Source organism: Linepithema humile, chromosome 3 (genome assembly GCF_040581485.1).
Source record: "Linepithema humile isolate Giens D197 chromosome 3, Lhum_UNIL_v1.0, whole genome shotgun sequence".
NCBI lineage: Eukaryota > Metazoa > Arthropoda > Insecta > Hymenoptera > Formicidae > Linepithema > Linepithema humile.
This window is the reverse complement of record NC_090130.1, coordinates 28,227,039-28,245,087: the sequence shown is the minus strand read 5'-3', so window position 1 is coordinate 28,245,087 and position 18,049 is coordinate 28,227,039. Positions and strand designations below refer to the sequence as shown.

Here is an 18,049-nt window from a genome sequence, read left to right as displayed (position 1 = left end):
TCGTCTTAAGCACAAACTTATATTCGCTCTTTTCGTCACATATAGATTGTGTCTGACGAAGAGAGCGAATATAAGTTCGTGCTTAAGACGATCTTGAATATAAGAACGGACTATGAATACCGGCCATAAGCAAACTCTAGCAGTTTAGTTCAGAACTAAACGCATTCCATCAAGTATCCAAGCACGGTGTTTGACCGTGTCACACAGTGTCGATCTGTGTCTCCTAGATGGAAAGCTCCCTTTATCTCCTTGTGTCCCATGGAGCCGTAAATACAGACGTAACGGTAGTACTATTTTTTATTTAACAGATTGTTTATTTGTATTTTATTTATAAGAAAACTACAGAATATATTATGATTTTAACAAAAGTTTTAATTAAATCGTCAAATTTAGTTAAATAAATAAAATTAGAAAAAGCATTACTAGTAATAACTAGTAACTTGCAGTAACTTTTACGGATATTTCATGGAATTACGGCTCCATGGGGCACAAGGAGATAAAAACACACGTAACGTTACGGACGAAATACCTAATAACTTTTGCGGACTTCCGATGCGGATTACGGATTACGGGCTGTATGTGACGGCACCCTTATTTGTTCCAAATGAAGGAATAACGCGCGTAATACGTAGTTTATATAAAACATTTTTTTTTTAAAACAAGTTTGTTGTTTTTATTTAAAATTAATTTTATAAAAATTTTATAAAATGTTTCGAAATAAACGTTATACGTTGTTGTGTTGGAGACATGATTGTCTGTAAATTAACTATTAGTGCAAAAAATTAAAAATTTTTTTGTTTCGGACAAATAGTTTCTGCATAACATTGCATACACTAATGCTATATTTTGAGAAATAAAGATTTTTGAAGCAATTATATTACATACAAACATTTATTATTTTAATTTTTATTTTAAGACATTAAATATATAATTTATATGAATATTCAAAATATAATAAAAGACAAATTTTTAATTAACTTTTTTTTTAAATACTTTAAAAATAATTCAGAAAAAAATTTTTTACTTTTTTGTGGTCAAGGTTTGTTCCCTTAAAATCAAATTCAATTAAATTTTCATATGTAACAGCATACAAATGGGTGCTATCAAATTGTATAGAACGTATATTCTTCCTATGAAATTGATTAGAATACATATCGGTATTTAAATTAGAATCGGGGTGTTTTGTAGGACTTATTTGATACATCTAAAAATTTTTAAGACAGTTAATAATATGTCACTAATAAAGTACAAGATACATAAAATCTGAAAGTAATACAAACTTGAATGGGAGCACTTTTTCTCTGATCCCATAAAATAACTTTACCATTTTCTGTCCCCGTCATAATAGTAGATAGATAATCTGATGAGAAACATGTTAATTTATCATGACCCCACTCTGGAATGGATGAAGTATCGCATATATGTACAAATTCGGATGTTCTGAAATCACAGTAGTGAATATAACTAAATTGAATGACCGTTTAAAAGCCGTATTTATAGTCTGTTCTTATACTTAAAATCGTCTTAAAAATTATCTTAAGATGCTACGAACCAAACAGAAAGCCATATTAGTGTCTTTCCTGATGGAAATATTTTGCTGAAAGTACTATGAAATCAATGAAAAGTAAAATAAAAGTTTTTGAAAAATTACTGAATATATTTCAAAATGAATCATAATTTTCCGTATGAAAATTTAATGTAATACTATGGCCGGTATTCATAGTCCGTTCTTATGTTCAAGATCGTCTTAAGTACAAACTTATATTCGCTCTCTTCGTCAGACACAATCTATGTGTGACGAAGAGAGCGAATATAAGTCCGTGCTTAAGACGATTTTGAATATAAGAACGGACTATGAATACCGCCCTATGAAATATAAGGAAAGTTAAAATATACTGTTGAAAAGTAATAAAAGAGTTTTAAAATAATGATCATTATGAAATTTACTGAATTAAACTGAAAACTGTTACTTTTTAATGAAAAATTGCTGCAATATTTATGAAATTAATTAATGGGGTCGATTGAGAGAAATTTTCAAATACGTTTCAGCAAAATTTTGTTAAATTTTCAGAAAAATATTTTTATCAGGGTTAAGATGACGACGATGATGACTTAGGACAATCTTAAATATAAGAACGAACTATGAATACTGCCTTTAACCCAGGGAGAACAACAGGTCTAAGAAACGTCTAATAGACGTCTATAGACATCTAATAGACGTCTAATAGACATCGATAGATGTCTATTAGACGTTTCTTAGACCTGTTGTTCTCCCTGGGAATGTTAATGATAAATTTATTACATCCAGTAAACTCTATACCCAGCAAACACAGAACATTGCAGAAACATTGTGACAATGTTGCAACATTGCAGCAATATTATTGCAATATTGTAACATTGCCGCAATGTTACTGCAATGTTCTGTGTTTGCTGAATACATACTGGAATAAGCACCGCCGTTAAAGCCAGCCGAGTTTGTTTATGAGACAAAAAACTGATAGAGAAACAGTGAAGGCATCCTCTGCTATGGAGATTATTATTATTTTTCCATTTAGATAAATGTGCGAGACAAAATAAACATCACCCCTTAAACTTTTTTTCTCTCGGTTCGGAATCATTAGGCAAATTCCTACTTGGTGCTCATTCCAGTATGTATAGAGTTCACTGATTACCTCATATCTATCTTTTTAATATAATTTATCTTTCTAATATAATCCTTATTCAACGTGAGAACAGTGTGAGGATCCTCCCATAGTACTTGGCCTCCCATAATAAAAGAATCATATTTTTTCTCCATTACCTGATAACTAAAATGCCTTTCATTAGTTTGTAGCTCTGTGAAGTTAGACTACCAAAATTAACTTTTCTAATTTTCAACAATTGTAGCTAATTATTGATTGTTAATTTAATTGTTAATAACCAAATAAATATCAGTGTGAAGTTAGCTTACCTAATAGGAATTTTTTATTTTCTTCAATTCTTACGCGTCAAATCGATAAAAAATCGATTCTTGGTCTCAATTGTGTCTTTTATAATAATTGTTGGTGGATTATTTATTAATTATAACAAAATAATAATTTTCAATAGCGCAACTATTATTTCCAGAGTAACTAACTTTACGGTTGAGAGTCGCGCATGTGCAATATGTGCGCAATTAAAATTATTTTGTTATAATTGATAAATAATCCAACAATCATTCTAAAAGGCACAGTTGAGAGCAACAATCGATTTGACGCATAAGAATTGAAAAAAAATAAAAAATTCCTATTAGGTAGGCTAACTTTACATTGAAATTTATTTGTTAACAACAAATTAGCAACCAACAAACATCAAAATTAGACCAACAGTAATCAACAAACGACCAACATTTAGCAACAATTGTTGAAAGTTAGAAAAGTTAATTTTGGTAGGCTAATTTCACACAACTCTAAAAATGCATCAAACAGCACACAGCGTTTCTAGTAATTTACCAGATTGCATGCGTATTGTTGCAACAAGTTGCATCACTGAACCATATATATAGGCTGCGTTCCGTAAAGCGCATATGCGCGCATATACTAGAATGAGCCGTTCTTATAAGAATCAATGTGTTTGTGACCAAAGAATAGCAATAGTAGACGAAGACGTCTATCCATTTTGTTATGGTAGGATATTGAAAACAAAGGCAAACATAAAACAGACATCCCCGTCTAATATAGCCCTTTCTTTTCCACAGTGGACCATCCCGCTCATTGAACTATACAGAGTATATAAAAAAGATAAGAACTCCAGAATATCTAGAAAAATATAAGTGTTATAAAAAACTGTTTCAGATCAAAGTTGTAAGGTTTAAAAAAATTTATTTACTGATCTTATCAGTTTGACCTTGGATAACGTCGCCAAGATCAGAGCAAGGTCACTTTGAATTTTTTAAATGGAATTCCCTATTTTTGATTACATATGTTTATAGTCCTCCTATAGTCAACTTTTCAAAACAATATAATTTTATCCACTTTTGGGTCAGGCGATTTGAAGTTATCGAGGTTTTTATGGATGTCCAGCTAACGAAGGTAAGATCAATAATCGATCCAGCCAATAAAGACACGATCGGCAGGTAATTCGGCTAATAAAGGCAAGATTGACAGGTGATCCGGCCAACAAAGGCAAGATCCGAGAATGATCCAGTCAATGGAAGCAAGATCACGGTGATTATGAAGACGTCAAGATAAAAACATATTCTTTATCAGGAAGTGATAATTGGTCTAGTAAACACATTCTGCTAATGTTTAACTTCAAAATGGCTAAAAGTGGATAACTCCAATAGTGACCGGGAGATGTCTGTCTTCGTTTTACGTTTATTACCGTTATTAAAAACGTTTGCTTCTATAACAGTTAATAGTTGTTCGTGATTTTATTCGTAAAAAGGTTGATGAAGGCAATAATATTATAATATTATTCATATAAATTTTTACAGATCTCTTATTTATGGTTAAAAATTGTCTTCAAAGAGATAAAATTTTTCGGAGAATGTTTTTAGTTCGAGCTTTACAATACAGATAATCATCGCTAGCCAATCAAAAATGTTGCGAAGAATACAAACACCCCCCGACAATATATCTCTCTCTTTTAGCCAGTAGAACCAGCCCCACTCCTTTAAGACCATTTCCAGTATGTTATATAGCTCAGTGGTACAAATATAGTCAATGTTTAATCGAACATCTATAGAAAACGATTAATTAATTCAAATATATACCTTATAGATACCTTACCTTTTATCAATATCATAAATTAGAACTGAAGAATGAATCGGTGATTCTTGATTGATATTAGCAGCAAATTTTGTTCCTATAGGGTCAAATAAAATTGAAGTCACAAAAGATTTGTTCCTATAAAATAATTCGTTTCTTTCCACACAACCATCTTTTTCATATGTATTTTTCTGTAACTAAATAAGAACAGATTTATTACATACTACAACATAGCATTATTGCAAATTTTTTAAATCTTACCTTCACTGAAACTTTTGTAGTTGCAATGTCATCACTTTGACAACTTAATAAAATATGTTGCGATGTTGCATCTAATCGATAAATGTTTTCATCATGTACATTGCTACATATTTTTAATTGTGCAAAATAATTTGTATTTTTTCCCTGTGATTGAATTCTCCAGAATCTGAGACTACCATCTCTGCAAGAATTTTTGTTAAAAATAAAAAAAAGAAATAAACATAACAAAGTGTATAAATAAATACTCACCGATGGCTACTTATAATTACGTCATTGCAATAAGTAATGTCTGCAATGTTAGAGTTGCAAATTTCGATAACTTCCTTTTTTAAAGTACCGTTCATTGTGCGGTTATAAGCCATAAGACTGTTACTACCGTGAAACACAACCGCATTTTTAGTCATTTGTAGACCACTGTTACAAATAAACGTTAAAGGTAATTCACATACTTTACGTTCTTTAAATATTCCATCTTTCCAGTTGTAATGTGTAATAAATTTAGAGATATTCAAAGATAATAGTGGTTTACATCTGTAAAAAAAATAAAACGTATGTTCTTCAATGGGATTTTATGTAAAATCCAAGCAAACACTAGTAACAGTAACATCAGGAGACGCGGTAGTGTCTCCGGCCAAGTTCAAAAAACGACACTACTAAGTCAGGAAAAGAGTCTCTGGCAAAGTTCAGAAAATGACATTACTAAGTCTCTTATCCTGCGCGCAGAAAGTCGACTTTTCGGGGATTTGTAACAACTAAAATATAAAAAATTTTATAAAAACACATAGTATATCCTTAAAGGCGGCATCGCCACGACTAATTTGAGCTAAAAAGAATTTAAATTGGTCCAGCCGTTCCGGAAATACAAGCGGTCAAAAAGTGATGATGGTAATGCAAAAATTAAGAAACGTCGTTTCCTTACAAGATCTCGAGAGAAGGTTACCTCATGCGCAAAGAGGGACGAGCGGCAAGAGGGGCAAATGCAGAGAGGGACGAGCGGCAAAAGGGGTAAATGCAGAGAGAGGCGAGCGGCAAGAGGGGCAATGATGATCTCATCGGCAAACAGAAGCTATCTCAGACAGCTACTGTTTGTCGATGAGATCATCATGCTCTCCTCTTCCTTCATCGCCCCTCGCCAGCAAGCTGTTTCAAGCTCCCCCCTTCCTTCATCGCTCCTCGCCGTCAAGCTGTTTCTAGCTCCCCCCTTACTTCATCGTCCCTCGCCATCAACCGGTTTTACTGAGGTAACCTTCTCTCTATAGATCTTGGTCTCCTTATTCTTCTCCTCTGTCCGCAGGGGCGAATGAAGAATTTACGGGGCCCAGGGTATTATCATTATCATTAAAATTTACGGGAATTTTTCGCACCAGGTGCAAGGAGTCGACGATTTCGACTTCCCCGAGTTGCGCTACGGAAATTCCTCGCACCAGGTGTCAAGGGTCGACGAATTCGACTTTCACAAGTTGCGCTACGGGAATTTTTCGCACCAGGTGGCAAGGGTCGACGAATTCGATTTTCGGGAGTTGCACTACGGGAATTCCTCGCACCAGGTCCCAAGGGTCGACGAATACGACTTTTGCGAGTTGCGCTACAGGAATTTTTCGCATTAGGTGCAAAGGGTCGATGAATTCAACTTCCCCGAGTTGCGCTACGGAAATTCCTCGCACTAGGTGTCAAGGGTCAACGAATTCAACTTTCACGAGTTGCGCTACGGGAATTCCTCGCACCAGGTCCCAAAAGTTGACGAATTCGAATACCCCGAGTTGCGCTACGTGCATTTCTTGTATCAGGTGCCAAGGGTCAATGAATTCGACTTCCCCAAGTTGCACTACGAAAATTTCGCAAACATGAAAAAGAGAGAGAGAGATATGACATATTTTGATATAAAATCTAAAATTTCTTAAAATATTTAGTTATCGATAATCTTACCGTAATATTTTTATGCGCAGAATAATAAAACGAATCAATACGTGTAAAAAAACCCATTGTTATTTTGAAGAAAAAGTATGTAATTTACAATGTACTTTTTTTAACAATTATGCGTTTTCTTTACCACTTCTCATTATTCTAATCATAAAAGTATTACGGTAAGATTATCCATAACTTAATATTTTCAGAGATATTTTAATTTAAATTTTATATTGAAATATGTCAGATTAAGATATAAAATAACTCGAAGAGTATTAAAAAAAACTTCTGCAAAGTATAAAAAAGAAAATTATATCCTTTAATCTTATTAATATTTTATTAACAAATAAACTGCCATGTAATAGAATTTTATTAGTATTAATAAACGAAGAACATCTCATCGACGTCGACATCGATCCAGTCGCAAAACTTATAATGTAAAATAATTTAGTTAATATGTTATTAAGTTAATATAAATGTTACATTCGAAATGTAGAAAAATAATTAAAAAATAATTTAAATTTTGTCACATAATTAATTTTGTACATTTCTGTACATTTTTATATTAACTTAATTACATATTAACTAAACTATTTTACATTATAACACGTCTTGTGTTTTATATAGCATTTAAGTCATGTGAAACAGATGTTTTATTAGTAATATTAGAAAATAACTAATTACATAAGTCTTGCGTTTGATATCACAGTTACGTTATGTAAAACATAATAAGTGTCATTTCGAATATTTTAACTAAATTATTTTATGTTTAACATGTCTTTGATTTGATATCATTGTTTTTTTTCGTATATTTTATAAAAATTTTAACAAAACCGTGATATGAAGCCAAAGATATTTCATATCAGCTATCCATGGCTTTATATCAATGGGGCAGTCAAACCGAAGACATGTTACAACGAAAAATAGTTTAGTTTGAATATTCGAAATAAAACATTTGTTTCACAGAATGTAAGTGTGATACAAAATACTTGTGTTAGAATGTAAGATAATTTAATTAATATACAACTGACTTAATATAAATGTTACATTCAAAATGTGCAAAAATAATTGAAAAATAATTTCAATTCTGTCACATAATTAATTTTGTACATTTATATTAACTTAATTACATATTAACTAAAATATTTCACATTATAACACAAGTATTTTGTTTATATCACACTTATGTTCTGTTAAACAGATGTTTTATTGGTAATATTACAAAATAACTAATAATAACATAAGTATTGCGTTTGATATCACAGTTACGCTAGATAAAACATAATAAGTGTCATTTCGAATGTTTTAACTAAATTATTTTATGTTTAACATGTCTTTGATTTGATATTATAGTTTTATTTCGTATATTTTGTAAAAATTTTAACAAAACTGTGATATCAAACCAAAGATATTTTATATCAGCTATTCATGGCTTTATATCAATGGGGCAGTCAAACCGAAGACATGTTACAACAAAAAATAGTTTAGTTTGAATATTTGAAATAAAACATTTGTTTCACAGAATGTAAGTGTGGTACAAAATACTTGTGCTAAAATGTAAGATAATTTAGTTAATATACAACTGACTTAATATAAATGTTACATCCGAAATGTGCAAAAATCATTGAAAAATAAATAAAAATAATCTCAATTTTGTCACATAATTAATTTTGTACATTTATAAAAAAGTAGGTAATATAGCACAAAAATTCATAAATGATAAGGTCTGGCCAAGTTCCAAAAAAGACACTCCAATATGTTTATATTTTAATAATTATCTAAATTTTTAATATATCACCAACATGAAAAGTAACTGATATGTTATTCAAGGTGCAAATCCAAAATAAACATACATAAAATATTTATAAAATGTATAAATAAAACTGATCAAAATTTGATTGAAAAAAATTTAATTAAAATAACAAAATATTTATTAAAAAATACAAAAAAACTTGGCGCTGCTAACGAGCTTTGCCCCTCCCTCTCGCCTCCCCCTCCCCAGCGCAGCTCTTCGCGCCATCCCCCCTTTACCCCCGTCGAGGGGCGCCTCCGCCCCACCGCTTCTCTTTACACCTTAAAGTATTATGAAACAATGAAAATGAGTAATAATATAATATATAGAATGATTAATTGACATCATGTAATTAATTGACATTATGTAAGTTAATATGTTGTTCGGTGTGGCAGCGTCAAGTTTTTTTGTATTTTTTAATAAATATTTTGTTATTTTAATTAAATTTTTTTTAATCAAATTTTAATCAGTTTTATTTATACATTTTATAAATATTTTATGTATGTTTATTTTGAATTTGCACCTTGAATAACATATCAGTTACTTTTCATGTTGGTGATATATTAAAAATTTAGATAATTATTAAAATATAAACATATTGGAGTACCTTTTTTGGAACTTGGCCAGACCTTATCATTTATGAATTTTTGTGCTATAACATTATTGTTATAATTTCTCACTAAATATAACTGCAGTGTAACATATCTTGTACGTAATAGTTACATTGTTAGGTAGGAAATTACTTTGTGTTTGCTGGGATCAAGAATACTTTATCTTCTGAAAATTTGTAAATATTAAAATGTATTTTAAAAACACATGGCTAAAAAATTAAATTAAGTTTTACATAACTAAGGACACGACAAAAAGCTTTGATTTGAGAGTAATATATGAAATGTTTTATTAACTAATATTGTACTATATTTGAAAAAAATATTTTTGTTATCTGAGAACACTTTTCTTTTAATATTATTAACTAGATAAATTTGGATTAATTTGGAAGTGATTAATGATGTCATTGCATCATTTCTGTTAATAAAAAAATTTGAATTTATATTAAAATGGCGAATAATTGCTAGCATATTGCTACAAATTTATTTAGAATTAAACAAAAAAGTTATTTAATTCAGAATTAGAATACATTTAAAATTGCATTATATGTTTCTCACAGAAAAATATTATTGGTTGACCAATATTATATTGATATGGATACTTGATTCTGAGTAGTGTATTACCAGATTTCGGCAGTTGTACTCATTGAACTATATATTTACTGGAACAAGCGCTTCTTTGTCTCGAGTTGACGCTAGCCTGTGCGACAAAGGCCATCGCTATAAGATATCGCCCTCTCTGTCTCACTAACATGTTACTATCCGTTCCGCCTACATTTTCTCAGCGTACAAGGTGATTGTGAAATAAGTAACAAACATTTCAAACGTCTCTGTTAAGCATTCGCAACTTTATTGCGTACTGCGTATGCAGATATATGTTTTTAGCTAAGAAGGCATTATTTCCTATGGAGATTATATTTTTCCATTTAGATAAACGTGCGACATAGAATAAACATATCCACTTGGCAACTCTCTCCTTCGACTTGAGGTCATTGAGCAAAATCTCAACTTGTGCGCTTTCCAGTATGTTATATAGTTCAATGAACTCGACACGTGGAGCCCACGATCACAGGCCATACAACTCACGCGACGTAAACGGAAAATGATCAAAAAAATTGGTTCGAACGTGTTGAACAGAAAATTCTAAAATAAATTGAAATACAAATAAAGATTTAGCTTTATTTAACTTACCGTTCACAAAATTTTTTTGACACCTGATTCGTAACAAGCAAATGGTTAGCTTTTTCATTTAATATCATATATGATACACGACAAAATTGTCTGCATACCATACTAATCTGTGATAAAGTATATACATCACAGAATCTGAAAATTATTATTAGTAGCTCGTTCGGCAAATTGTACAATGGAGACATATTTGTCTTTCTAATTAAACGTTACGACGAGAGGCTGCCGTTTTTTATACGACTTTTAGAGCACTAAAGATGTAGATATCAGTGTTGCGCATTGAAATATATATCATACTGGAACGAGCACGTCTTTATTCTCGACCGGTCAGATGGAGATAGCTGTTCGGACCCGGATCTCTCTATCTAACCAACAGTTTTGGTCACGTGTTCACAGCTACTATGGGTGCATTCGTTTATGCAGTTACTGCCGCAGATGTCGTTCGTTTACTCCGCCTGCGAAAATAACTGCAGCGCAGTTTGTCGTTCGTTTACGCAGGGATGTATCTCATCTGCGCAGGTACTTCGGAGGTCCTGCTCTGGATGCTCTGCTTGCAGTACTGCGTAAACGAATACACCCATTGCGAATCTAGCTTAATTATCTGCATCCACATTGATTAATTAAAATGTGAAAATAGATTTTATTAAAATAAAAAATCAAAAAGGGGTAGAACAACTCCTCGAAATCGATCCCGCAAAAGTAAAAGTAATCCAAGATAAGTATTATATAATGGAAAAATTTTTTAAAGTTTACGATATTCGTATTTACAATCAAATTAACCTAAAAATGCACACGTATTAAATGTAGATTGAAAATCTAAACACATTATAAAATTCTAAACTGTCTGAATTTTCTATAAACAAATTTTGTAATGTTTTGGGATTTGTTTTTGTAAATTTATCTCAGGTACAGGTTCTGCTGCAATAGTTCCTAACCATGTAATGATTTCGTCTACAGCTGATATAGAAAAAGGATCAGAGAACTCTCAATTTAAGAATGTTTTGATCCCGTCTTCATTATTTTCGCAAAATTTTGTATAGACACAACGTAATGCAACTTCGCCAATGCTTTTAAATCCATTCACGCAGCCATTCACGCAGGTGTGCGTTCGGTAAATTAGATAACGTGACTAGCAGATGATAAACGCAGTGGATGCGCTAACCGCTGCATAAACGAATGCACCCTATTAGTCGAGAGTAGACGAGATAGAAAGAGAAATCCGGTACCGAGTCACTGCCATTGAGTAAAAAGAAACAGGAGGGAGCATATACTAGCCAGGACTAGGTAAATCCGCGGACGGATGTACGTCATGGTAGCCATCTTGAGCGACCACTTTTTGAAAGTGAGAGGGAATGCTCGAGCATAGCGGCAAGCGGCATACCGTACGTTGTACGCATTAATATGCAGTGTATAGTCTTTTATGCAACAGTGTATGGAAATAAACGATCAAAATGGTATACTGTAGAGCTTGTGGCATAACAGCAGCAAATCATGGCATAACAGCAGCTCGAAATCATGGAATAACGTTTCATCGGTTAGTATTATCAACAATAACGAGATTTTTATTTTGGAGATTATAATTATATGTATAGTATTGTGAAATTGTAGATTCACAATAATTACTAAATAATTTTCACTCACAAACAGGTTTCCGAAAAATCCGGATCAAAGAAATGCATGGATAAATTTTTGTAAGGACGAAGGATTTAATATAAATTTAGATTTTAGATTTTAACATTGCTCTTATGGAAATACTGCACGAGTGCAATCCCAATGAAAAACGCCATTAAAATTTAGTATTATTGTTGCATATTATAGTTATTTTCTTTTAATTGTACATTATTTCCAAAATAACATAACAAGTCATTCAATATTGGCGCCCTTGAGCGGCCATCTTGAGCGACCACTTTATATAGTCACTTCCGTCCGCACTTTTAAGACCAAACGCTCCCTCCTGTTTCTTTTTACTCAATGCTTGGGATTTTGCACCAACGTGACATCTTGTGTGACATGCCTTAACTATGACATCTTGATCACAAATTTTTTAATAGAATACAATGGTCGTGAAATCACCTTATATTCTTACACCGTGGTAGCAGTTAATGATTGTTCGTGATCTCATTTATAAAATGGTTCTTCATAGTAATAATGGGTGCGGTCGAGTTACTGCTACAAATGCTTTGAAGCGTTTCGACTGCGGTCAATTTAGCACTTCGAAACATTTCAATGATATAAATGACGTCACTGAAACGTCATAAATATTCTCTACCATTCCGCTTCCAATGCTGTAGCCGGAGAGGTAGTACGGCTGAAGCGTTTTTTGAATTTTCGTAAATTGCGGGAAATTGTGTCGACTGTCGACTGAACAACATACATGTGTAACGTGGTTCTACGTGCTCATCTGAAGATTTTGTGTATAATAAAAAACGTTGAGCTACATTATTGTTAAAAATGCCAAATATTACGCTATTTGATGAAAGAAATCAAAGTATATGTTCAACATAATTTTCAATATTCTTAATACGGTTTTCATTTGTGATATTTTGAGAGGTTATTATTATGTCAATTTCCTCATTATCACAAAGATAAGAATATATATCTAAATAATTCTTTACAATACATATTGCAGCTATATCTTTATTCATTTTTAAAAAATTTTTAAACTTCGTTATGTTTCATATGTTAATTTATATTTTTTTTTAATTTTACACTTCAAACGCTTCAGACACTTTCAGACCGGTCAATTTTACCAACGTTGAGAACATCTGTAGCGCTACTTGACCATTCCATGAAAGCGTTGAAAACGAAAGCGTTCGAAGCATTCAGAAGCGGCAACTCGACCGCACCCAATGTTATATATTATTCATATAAATTTTCATAGATCTCTTAATTATGGTGAAAATTGTCTTCACTGAGATGGAATTTCTCAGAGAATGTTTTCAGTTCGGGCTTTACAATACTTATAATCATCGCTAGCCAATCAAAAACGTTGCAAAGAACACAGACGTTTCCCGGCAATCTAGCTCTCTCTTTTGCCTAGTGGAAGCAGTCCAACCAGCCTCTCTCCTTCAAGGCACTGTCCATTATGTTATATAGTTCAATAAGTAAAAATTACAAGTAAGCAAATTTACTAGGTTTACTGTTGACCAATAAGATTATTAATGCTTTAGTAAATTTGCTCACTTTCGTAATTTTCACTATATTGATACGCAATCGATCCCCAGAACGATCGATGTAAACTAAACCAATGCACATACCTTAATGGAAATCGACTACGTATTGTTTAGATGATGTTGGTTGATGTGTTCATTAACCGTGAAGATTGACTTTTCCTTCGCTTTTCTTGTATAATATTGTTTTACTTGGTTTTACCGAGTATATTCAATTCACACGTTGTTGTTTGCAACTACAATAAGTATGGACATTGATATAAAAACATATTTGCTTAAAATATTAATAAACGATAATTTTTTATTTTAGGTTATGGGTAGACATTGCTGTGTTTCAGGCTGTAATACAGCAGTACATTTACCTTCTCATATGTTTCCCAAAGATGTAAACATGATGAATAAATGGAGAAAGGCCGTTTATTCAAAGAACATTAAAGACTTAAGTGATGAAGAATTGAGAAAGTATGTTGTATGTTATAAACATTTTGCAGATAATGATTACGAAGCAATATACAAGCTACGAAGATTAAAGCCTGGTGTTGTACCATCATTATATTTAAATAATGATGATGACATTAAAGAGGCAAATAACAGTATCAACAACAGTGAAGTAAATAATAGTAACAATGACAATACAGCAAATAAGGGTAACAACAAAAGTGATACAAATAATGATAACAATAACATCAAAGCAAATGTAACTGTACGAAAATTTGAAATCAAAACAATTAATACAAAGTTAACTAACCCTATTGAAGAAATTGAAATAATAGAAATAATTGAAGATGCACAGTCTTCAAAAGAATCAAAAAGTGCTAAAGTTTTAGAAACAATTAACAGTCTAAAAACTAAAGCAAGTAGCACTTTAACAGTTAGCATTCCAGTATCTACGATTCCTGCAGCTAACACTTTAGTAACCAAAATTCAAACGGCTAGCAGTCCAGTGTTTAAGACTGTTTTAGCTAATACATCAATAATTAGGACTTCAGCAGCTAGCATTCCAGTAACTAAGATTCCAGCAACAAAGATTTCAGTAGCTAGTACTTCAGCAGCTAGTACCACAGCAATTAAGGTTTCAAAAGCTAGTTCTTCAACATCTAGCTTTCCAGTAACTCAGATTACAATCGCTAGCACTTCGGCAAGTAGGAGACCAATAGCTAATTCTACTACAGCTAGTACTCCAATAACTTCATTTCTAACAACTAGTGCTAGTACTCCAATAACTAGCTCTTCAGTAATGAGTAGTCCAATAGTTAACACTTCAATTAACGAAACTTGTTCACAATTAAAAGAAAAAAATTTAACGTGCAATTTGTTGGACACACATACTGCACTAGAAGAAAAACACTTTCACAAATTTACACCAAAAATGTGGAAGATATATAAATTGTCATGTATATTAAGGAAGAAACAAGAAGCTGTTGTGAAAAGGCAGTTATCATTTCGTGAGCGTATTAGACAAGCCAAGCAATACAGCAAAAATCCTGCAGTAGAAGAATTATTGTCTTCATTAACACCTGTTCAGCGAACATTTCTCGAAATGCAAATAAAAACAAATTATGCGCCTAAGGTATGATAACAAAAAATTGTATCTATTATATTAAATTGAAGAATCAAATTATAAGAATAAGAGAAAAGCTATGTAAAACTCGAGCTAGATCTAGTTGCTCAATGTCACTATATTCTTATATAAATAACATTACATACGTTTCGGCACATTTGTTTTGGCCATCATCAGTGTACATAAATTAGAAAAACAAATCGATAATAACGTAAACGCAAGAACTCAAGGTTGTCTCCAAACGGCTAAGGTATTAAAACTTTAAAATATACAATGTAATCTTACTTGTGATATGTCAAATCATTCTCTCAAGTTAAAAAAGACGAAATAAAATGTATGTAATGTTATTTATGTAAGAATATAGTGATATTGAGCAACTAGATCTAGCTCAGGTTTTACATAGCTTTTTTCTTATTCTTATAATTTGATTATTTAAAAATAAGCTCACTAAGATTTGTATATGTATTAGTATTAAATTGAAGACTTGTTAAAATAGTCTACTTTCGTTTTTAGGACAAACATTTCACATTAGATGAAAAAATTGCAGCTCTGTCTATCATGAAACAATCCAGTAAATGTTATCAACATCTAACACAAGTTTTCAATTTGCCCGATATAAGCACATTACGATCTATACTTCAAAAAGTCAACATTCATCCAGGACCAATTAATTTTATAAATCAACGTTTGAAAGAACAAGTGAGATTTATGAAAGAGAGAGATAAAGTGTGTCTTTTAATGTGGGACAAAATGCTATTGCAACCTCATTTGGATTATGATGCCACAAAGAAGCATATTCTTGGTTTTGAAGACTTTGGACGAAAGAGAAGTGCCCGATTCGCCGATCATGTATTGGTCTTTATGGTGCGTGGGATACAGAGTGGATGGAAACTCCCATTAGCATATTATTTTTGTGATGGTGCCACCAAAACTGATCAACTCATAAAATGGATTAAAGATATTGCCAAAATTATAATTGGCAGTGGATTATATTTAGTAGCTTTTACGTGCAATGACGGAAAAAGAAATCTTGCGGCTATAAATAAAATGAAATTGGAATCGGCAAGACTCAAAGCTAAACGAGGGCAATTATATTGTAAGTGTATTTTATCAAATTTTTTGTCAAACAATTATTGTTTGTATAAAGATTATAATATGCTCATGTTCTAATCATTTATTAAACATCTAACAATTTGTTAAATATTCCGTATCTTTTTACAGATGGTTATATAACAATAAAGAATCGAGATATTATACCAATATATGATCCACCACATCTCATCAGAAGTATACGCGACAATCTAGTAAACAACGATCTTGAGTTTGATTGTGCAGAGGAAGAAGAACGAAAATTTGCATCATGGGCGATCATTGAACGAGCCTATCTAATGGACCTGAATGATCAAGTATACAGATTAATGCCGAAGATTACTGCAGAACATATAACAAAAAATAAACTAAAGAGGAAGAAAGTTAAAAACGCTGTGCAGGTTTTGAGTAGAACAATGGGCGCCTTTATACATCATCATACTAAGTTGCGAGGTATATATATATATATAAATATAACATAAAAACTCTTACACTTATAAATAGTTTTTACTAATTATTAATATTTTTTTCAGGACATATAGATACGCTGTATGGAACATTTAAAATGCCGGAGAAAGAAGGACAGGATACGGCAGAAATAATACTTTTCTTTGATGAATTGTTTGATTCTGTAAATGGATACGCATTGAAATCGGAAAAACCGTTGAACGCTGCTATTTCGTACAACAGTCCACATTTTCCATTTTGGGAGAGAGCGATAAAGAGATTACAGAAAATGCGATTTGTTGACTTAAAAGATAAACCATTGAAGAATTCAACAACTCTTAAGAATTGGATCATCACTATACGAGGATTCCGCAAGTTATGGATGATTATGAAAACATTTGAATTCAAGTGCTTGAAACCACGAATGTTAAATCAGGATTGCTTACGACATTTCTTCGGTCAGATACGATCTTTTGGCGTGAAAAATGTCAATCCCACATGCGCGGAATTCGAGAATTCCTTTAAAACGTTGCTGATCAACAATTTGACATCACCTCGTCCTGTCGAAAATAACGAGCATAAGATAGACGGATCGTTGTTGTTTACATTAAAAGGATTTATCGGTAAAACAAAAAGCAACTGCAATTTCAAATTGATAGAAAATCTGCAGTTATTAGAGTTGGAAATAGAAACAAATCCCTTGAATGAAACATCCGATCACTTGAATATTTGCAATTCCATCGTGATGAAAATTTTAAATAATTCACGCATTAAAGGGTGTAATTTTTGCAAAAATATTCTCACAGATACCATAAAACGCAGCGAAAGAATCGAAATAACTCCCAGTCACAAACTATTACACGAATTTGAAAAGGCTGATAATATACTGACGCAAGTAATGAGCAACGTTTGTTATTTACATCATACGGCATTAATGTTGGAAACCGAACTATATACGCATATAGATTTACAATGGTTAAATTGTCAACAGCACAAGATTCCACTCAAAGAACTATTGATATCCTACATGGTTGTTTTCTACATATATAAGTGGTGTGTTGGTATAAATAACATTTTATTAGTGAAAGATCAGAATGATTAGTAGCGAAATACTAAGTAAAAACGTGCCTAATATATGTTTAATTGATAGTTAAATTTAAGTAAAAATGCATTTTAATAATAAAACTATTTTTTTAAAACTGTTTTTAATATATTTTATATTGCATATTACAGTATATTTTAATTACAAATAAGATAACTTCCTATAAAAATCTATATATATATTGCTTGAATTTTCCTTT

At 31.8% G+C, this 18,049-nt stretch overlaps 2 protein-coding genes across 4 annotated transcripts; one reads left to right on the top strand and one right to left on the bottom strand.

Annotated features, from left to right (window-relative positions):
* Positions 1-603: 603 nt before the first annotated feature.
* LOC105676714 (F-box/WD repeat-containing protein 4-like) lies at positions 604-11,692 on the bottom strand. 3 transcript variants are annotated; one of them, XM_067352132.1, is made up of 7 exons: positions 10,485-11,692; positions 5,238-5,519; positions 4,989-5,169; positions 4,749-4,924; positions 2,673-2,807; positions 1,325-1,440; positions 604-1,204 (listed from the first exon to the last, which is right to left on the bottom strand). In XM_067352132.1, the coding sequence occupies exons 1-7, from the start codon at positions 10,667-10,669 to the stop codon at positions 1,167-1,169; spliced, it is 1,113 nt and encodes a 370-aa protein (XP_067208233.1). In that variant the 5' UTR covers positions 10,670-11,692; the 3' UTR covers positions 604-1,166. The 3 variants fall into 3 exon arrangements, with proteins under 3 accessions (XP_067208233.1, XP_067208231.1, XP_067208232.1); XM_067352130.1 differs by having other exon boundaries at positions 605-1,204; positions 1,281-1,440; XM_067352131.1 differs by lacking the exon at positions 10,485-11,692 and adding an exon at positions 5,929-6,623 and having other exon boundaries at positions 606-1,204; positions 1,281-1,440.
* A 1,844-nt stretch (positions 11,693-13,536) lies between these two features.
* On the top strand, positions 13,537-17,947 carry LOC105676711 (uncharacterized). The gene is made up of 5 exons (XM_012374811.2): positions 13,537-13,896; positions 13,962-15,221; positions 15,726-16,308; positions 16,434-16,754; positions 16,835-17,947. Exons 2-5 carry the CDS (start codon positions 13,965-13,967, stop codon positions 17,848-17,850), a joined length of 3,177 nt encoding a protein of 1,058 aa, XP_012230234.1. The 5' UTR covers positions 13,537-13,896; positions 13,962-13,964; the 3' UTR covers positions 17,851-17,947.
* Positions 17,948-18,049: the final 102 nt, after the last annotated feature.

Excerpts from the sequence above, each read along its gene's own strand:
- LOC105676714 (XM_067352130.1), bottom strand. The coding sequence starts at position 10,669 with ATGTCTCCATTGTACAATTTGCCGAACGAGCTACTAATAATAATTTTC. Across the intron at positions 4,925-4,988 it reads CTACAAAAGTTTCAGTGAAG|TTACAGAAAAATACATATGA; the intron begins GTAAGATTTAAA and ends GTTCTTATTTAG. Across the intron at positions 1,205-1,280 it reads GAAAAAGTGCTCCCATTCAA|ATGTATCAAATAAGTCCTAC; the intron begins GTTTGTATTACT and ends AAAAATTTTTAG.
- LOC105676711 (XM_012374811.2), top strand. The coding sequence starts at position 13,965 with ATGGGTAGACATTGCTGTGTTTCAGGCTGTAATACAGCAGTACATTTA. Across the intron at positions 16,309-16,433 it reads TAAACGAGGGCAATTATATT|ATGGTTATATAACAATAAAG; the intron begins GTAAGTGTATTT and ends ATCTTTTTACAG. Across the intron at positions 16,755-16,834 it reads TCATCATACTAAGTTGCGAG|GACATATAGATACGCTGTAT; the intron begins GTATATATATAT and ends TATTTTTTTCAG.